The following is a 6,387-nucleotide window of genomic DNA, read 5'->3' on the forward strand; positions in this document are numbered from 1 at the left end:
AAAAAAAAAACTTTTTAATTACAAGGTAGACCAGTGAAACTACAAAATCATTGGAAGAAAAGTAAGAGTTAGTGGTGTTTACGCATTGACAAACTATCGGGATTCACATGGCTAAGCTTCTGAATCCAATGAGCCAGCCCCTTCTTGTGGTCCTGGCAGGTGGAGTTCTGAACAAGGTTCAGTGTGCCGTCACGAGCAATTGAAGATTCAAACTGTTCAAAGACCTGCATGATTTGCTAAAACTCAGGTCTCTTCTCTGGAAGCAATGCCCAGCATTGCTTGATCAAAGCTCGCAAAGCAGCCGGACATTCGGCAGAAATAGCCGGTCTCGAATTCTGAAAAGGCCAAACTTCTTGTTAGAAAGGCAGGCAACTTCTTACCTCGTTTTCAATAAAGAATTCATGTTTCATGCACCGATCAGAAAAGGGAAGGTATGTTTTATATCAGAACGTGGACACGTGGGCCAAAAAACTTCCAAAAAATGTTGAGAGCTTTCTTGTTACCCTTGGAAGAAGAGGGCCATTACAGAGCACGTCTCATTATTTTTGGAAAGCCGGCCATGACTTACCCAAACTAGAAAAAGATTACGACGAAAAACTTCTTCAAGAACGACTAGAAAACCAGCTCATGAATATTTTTCAGGAAAGTCTTCTACGATGAAGGGGTGAAATTTTTTTTGTATTCAGGTAATGTTTTAGAAAATTATAGAGGTGTAAATTTTAATTATGGAGAAAACCCAGTATGGATAAAGAAATTTAAAAGCTTTTGGAGAAAAGAAAGAAATAGCTCTTAAGATGCCAAAAGATACCTTATTTACTACAGCAAAAGCTGCCTGGATGGGAGTCATCTCCTCATATGGGATTGTCCCTGTCACCATCTCCCATAAGACAAGTCCAAAGCTGTACACATCGACCTTCCGACCATAGGGTTTGTGTTTGATCATCTCAGGTGCCATCCATCGATAGGTCCCTGGGTCCTCGGCAAGAGAATCACAATATGCCTCCTCACAGGCTATTCCGAAATCAGCAATCTTCAAGCAGAAGTTCTCATCAAATAGAATGTTCTCAGGTTTAAGGTCACGATGAATAACCCCCTGTGAGTGAACATATTCCATACCGCGAGCAATATCTAGAGAGATTGTGATCAATTTCTGTAAAGGAAGAGGTTTGTGCTCGAGCTTGTGCAAGAATGCCCTCAAGGAACCTCCAGAGAGATATTCGGTGATAACACAAAAGACTGGTGGTTTCCTACACACTGCAACCAGCTGCATCAGCCACGAGACAACAATGAGATGAGAAGAACATGACCGGATTTATGAATAATGGTAAGCCAGTCAGCTATGAGACATTCACACAGAGTACCCTAACCATTATGTCAATGTGGTCTATTATGCCCATGTGGTTTCCCAGTTAATTAACAAGCTGTACAAGTTTAGGATGATTGAAAGAGTAGTCTATCAAGATTCATAAACAATCACACAAACCAATTTGCAATAATCCTGCTTGAAGACACCAAGGAGGACCAATGCACAGTAACTCGCATGAATTCTAAGGGCATGGTTGGATACATGGAATCCAAGGGAAAAGAAAGAAAATGGAGAAGGTTTTCCATTAGGGATTGTTTGGATGCCTGTAAATGGGCCAAGTTGTAAATGATTTACAGGTAAATCATTTACACTCTGTGTTTGGATGGCCTTTTACAGCATTGACCCCCATCTCATTTACAGGCAAAAAGTTCGGATTTCATTTACAGGCTCTCCATTTAAAAATGGAAAGATTGGCTCTTCATTTACAGGACTTACATGCTATACAAACACATACAATTATTTACTTGAATCATTTACAACTTAAAGCCAAATAGGACAGGCTGTAAATCACCTGTACATCATTTACAACTTTAACCATTTACGGGCATCCAAACAACTCCTTAATGTGATGTTATATGACTGTTGTCCAACAAATATGAGATTATCAGTTGTCATCCAAACAAGACCTCTTTTTTCATTCCTTTCCATTTCCAGTGCGATCCAAACATGGAAATAATGTTAGAATCCAATGAACAAGGAGCTCATGGAAATAATATGTTCTTTTTTCATTCCTTTCCATTTCCAATGCAATCCAAACATTCCCTAAAGGTCTAATCGAACTAATTTGAAAAAACAAATTTGAGACGGACCCTTCATATGATTTAGTAAAGAACAATGCATTGCAGATGCAATTGGTGGAGAAGATATGAATTAGGAAGGGCCAATTAGTAACTTTGCAAATGTGGTGTGTAAACTTATAATGGAAGCAACAAATCAGAGCCTTGAAAATGACTAGAGGTAGAATGGAAGCAACAAATATGAGATTATCAGTTGCCACCATACTAGACCTCTAATGTTAGAATCCAAGGAACAAAGTGCTTGTCTAAATAATGATTTTCTTTTTTCATTCCTATCCATTTCCAGTGCAATCCAAACATGCCCTTAAAGGTAGAATGGAACTCATTCGGAAAAAAACAAATTTGAGAGGTGCCCTTCATATAATTTAGTAAAGAACAATGCATCGCAGATGCAATTGGTGGAGAAAATATGAATGAAGAAGGGGCCAATCAGTAACTTTGCAAATGTGGTATGTAAACTTATAATGGAAGCAACCAATCTGAGCCTTGAAAATGTATAGAGATTAACAGGTTGAAATGAACGACGATCATTACCTTTATCACATTCCGATTGTGGAGATGAGACAGAAGAGCGACTTCTCTAGTGAACTGCTTCTCCAGCCGAGCTGCCATGGCTCCATTTTCGTCATTATCTGTTACCCTGATCATTTTGACCGCGACGGGCTGATCCTTATAAATTCCATGGTAAAGTTTACTGTGCGCCCCAGACGCGAATCTTAGTCCAAGGTACAGCTTTGAAAGATCCACCATCCAGTCCTCCATAGTATCCACAGCTGACACCCTCCCTCCTCCATGGTCAAAGTACTTCGCCCATGAAGACTCCTTTCGATTCTTCGACTTCTCAGATACTTTCAAGGATGAGAACTTCTGGAGAGGGCTCGAATTCGGCGAGTACAGAGAATCATTCAAATGAGAGTGATGAACATGTCCAGTAAAAAATCGATGACGAATTCGTTTGTCGGGTTCTTTCCTTCTTGGACTCGGGGTGGAGAACCTCTGCCGGTCTGATCTAGCTTCCTTGAATGCTTCCGAAAGAGCAATCTCAGGAAGAGGGGATATAGATCTCTGTCTGGTGGGATGATTTTGTGGGTCTGCTTGGTATCTGCTGGGAGCTGGAGGAACCGACCCAGGTCTTGAATTCTTTGCTTGTGGTCTAACATCTCGATCGTGCTGGAGAAAGAACGGAAGGGATGGCACCCTTGAAGAATCCAACCGATGGCAGATGGTATGCGAGAACTTCGCCCTCCTTACCCAAGAACTATTCTCTTCCCCCATCAGTCAATTCTCAGAACGCCTAAAATCCAAATAATTTCAGCTCAGAGAACTTCAAAAAACAGGGAAAACTCCCATCCACTCCATCAAAACCAGTAACCAAACCTTCGAAACTTTAAATTCAATCTCCCCACCAAAAATCAGAAAACGTAAATCCAAGCATATTTCTCGATCATTTGGGTTCAAAGAACTCAGATTTCATGCCCAATTCCATCCCCCCACACATCCACCATAAAATTAAAATAATTTAAAATAATAATAATAATAATAATAAATCAAACCCTATTTTCAACTCCATCAAAAGCCTCAAATCCTAAATCATCACCCAAAAATCCACTAAAAGAAGAACAAATTTTCAAAAATTCATACAAATACGTGGAAAGAAAAAGGAGGGAAAATGCATTTTAAAAGACAGAACCTAATCTCTTCCTAACATCTAACACAACCAAAACCAGAAAATCAGGAGAACCCTTCAATCGGTAGAAAAGAAGTACGAGAACGTACCTGCGCCGTATAGGATACACGGAAATGTATACGAAGGACTGGGAGCTGGCTTTTCTTCTTCTCCTCCTTGTTCGTCTTCTTCCGTCTAAAGACACTTGGATTTCTCTGGTTACAGAAAGAAAGAATCTTCGGATATATGCGGCAGGGATCTTTTTTTTTCCCGGTATGATAGGATCGTAGGAATGTAGGTATTTTATACGCATTGAATACGCCCGTAGATTCTGTGAGCTCGGACTTTTTTTTGCTTGCCGCGAGCCAGCGGGCGGTGGGCCGCTCTTGGAAAGTCAGAGAAAGGAGGGAGAGCGAATTGCAAAAGAATCGAGTTGTCGCTATCAACGGTGCGTTATTTCCAGTGAATCTACTCCTCATACACGCACATTTTTCAAGCGCCATGCACGTGCGAAATTATAAAGCGTGTGAGATGTCCACATTGGATATCCGTCGTGCTAGGAGATGCATCAGGCCTGTCATTCATTTTGGTGCCCACACGTGTCTCTTTAATTTGGACACTTCTTTAGTGATGAGTGTTGTGGTGGGAATTTTGGGCCAAGTGAATTAGCTTTTGAGCCACCCTGAAGAATGGATCGGATCTTTCACACGTGTGGTAACTTGTGGGACGCTTGAATTTGGTGTTTGCATCTGCTCGCCCGTCTGACAGTGGCGTTCTTCGGTCTCGAATAGCGGCGGCCCTCACGAGAAAAAGAACGGTGGCTTTTGTTGCCGTACAGACCGAATGTGTGAGGGGAGTACGGAGTCACGGACGGGATGACTGTACTGGGATTTTCACGGCCAAATTCTGGGATTTTACCAAATATTTCCCTCCGTGATTGGGATGTGCTAGCGTGCTTTTTGGAAGTATGAAGTTACGAAAATGACCCTTCTATTTTGCTTTAGCCCGTGGGATTTAGAGTGCGTGATGTCGGTAACCTTTTTACGTGGCAGAAATCCGTGGCCCCATCATGGGTTTCATCCACGTCGTCTATTCATTTTTCAGTTCATTTTAGGTGCATGAGCCTAAAAATATGGCAGATATAAGGCTGAATGGAACCACACCACAGAAAGGTTGGGAATTGAATACCTACCATTGAAAATTTTGTAGGCCCATGGTGATGTTTATTTGACATCTGTTGACTCATGGGTGAGTTCACCCTGCTGTCCCACTGGCCATTCAAAGACGGACCATTTGACAGTTGCATGAGTGTCCAACTATGTGTGTGTATATACATAAGGATGCTCAATTATGCACCCGTTTTAGCAAGTTTTCGTGATAACTTTTCGAAAATTTATTTAGGTTAATATAAGTAAAAAAATCTGACCGTTCGTTCTGATGCAACACCTTATCAAACCTTAAGGCTAACTTTTATCCTAACCTAAAACTCTAGAGGGCCATGGCAAAAGGAAATAGTTTCCTCCCTTGATTTGATTCTCTCTTTCTTCGTGGCCTACTAAAGTTTTGGATCGTCATAAAAGTTTTAGATCGATTTAAATTTTAGACTCGTATTATCGTAAATGAGTTTTCAGAAAGTTTTCGAAACTAGAGCTGGGCATCGGTCCGGATCGATCGGATTGAGTCCAACTCGATCCGATTCAAAATCTCAATGGCCTGGCCCGAACTCGATTCAATCTGAGACCGAGTCCGGGTCACTTAAATCAGACCGATCTGATGCATGGTTGGCCTTAACCGAACCGAGTCCGACTCGGTTAGGGAAACCGAGTCGGATCGAGTTGGGTACTATTCAGATCATATGAATTTAATCCAACTATTTCATGTGGTGTGGTCTACTTCAGCATTCAATATACCGTCTTTTTGTATTCAAGGCATAAAATGATATGTCAAAATGGATGAATAACTTAGATAAAACATATACATCAAGGTGGGCCCCACATGGCTATAAAATAACTGTCCATCTACTGTATCCACGCTTTTATCGGATGGTGTTAACGTGCACTGCACAAAAGTGCAATGACATGCTTTTCACGCTCCTTGTTGTATTGACGTTAGCAAGTTCTGTGAGTCTGATCATGGGGTATGTGTTATATCCAAACCGTCCATCCATTTGGTAAGCTCGTCTCAAGGCTTGAGACGAAAAATAAGACAGATCTAACTATCAAGTAGACCACACGAATTGTTTAACGGTGAAAATCATTCTCTACTACTATTTGTGGTGTAGTCCAGTCCAGATAATCTTTAGATATTATTCATTTTTTAGATAATGCTTTATAATGATCTCTAAAAATATATGAATAGTGTAGATATAATAAATACATCACTGTGGGGCCCATATAACTTTGATCTCCTTTGAACCATTCGTACAACTCGGAGCTCGAGGAGTGCCAGTACTCGTCTTCGCACACGACATGTACCTACAACAGTTATATAGCTGGTGTGTGGTACACCAGCAAATCCGTTGTATCATACATATGCACCATTCACTGTATATATGGAAT

At 41.0% G+C, this 6,387-nt stretch overlaps 1 protein-coding gene across 1 annotated transcript; it reads right to left on the reverse strand.

The window, feature by feature from the left end:
* Positions 1 to 4,206, reverse strand: LOC131240901 (serine/threonine/tyrosine-protein kinase HT1-like). The gene is made up of 4 exons (XM_058239426.1): positions 3,940 to 4,206; positions 2,698 to 3,457; positions 809 to 1,264; positions 1 to 335 (listed from the first exon to the last, which is right to left on the reverse strand). The coding sequence occupies exons 2-4, from the start codon at positions 3,436 to 3,438 to the stop codon at positions 237 to 239; spliced, it is 1,296 nt and encodes a 431-aa protein (XP_058095409.1). The 5' UTR covers positions 3,439 to 3,457; positions 3,940 to 4,206; the 3' UTR covers positions 1 to 236.
* Positions 4,207 to 6,387: the final 2,181 nt, after the last annotated feature.

The sequence above is a fragment of the Magnolia sinica genome, chromosome 3 (assembly GCF_029962835.1).
Source record: "Magnolia sinica isolate HGM2019 chromosome 3, MsV1, whole genome shotgun sequence".
Lineage (NCBI taxonomy): Eukaryota > Viridiplantae > Streptophyta > Magnoliopsida > Magnoliales > Magnoliaceae > Magnolia > Magnolia sinica.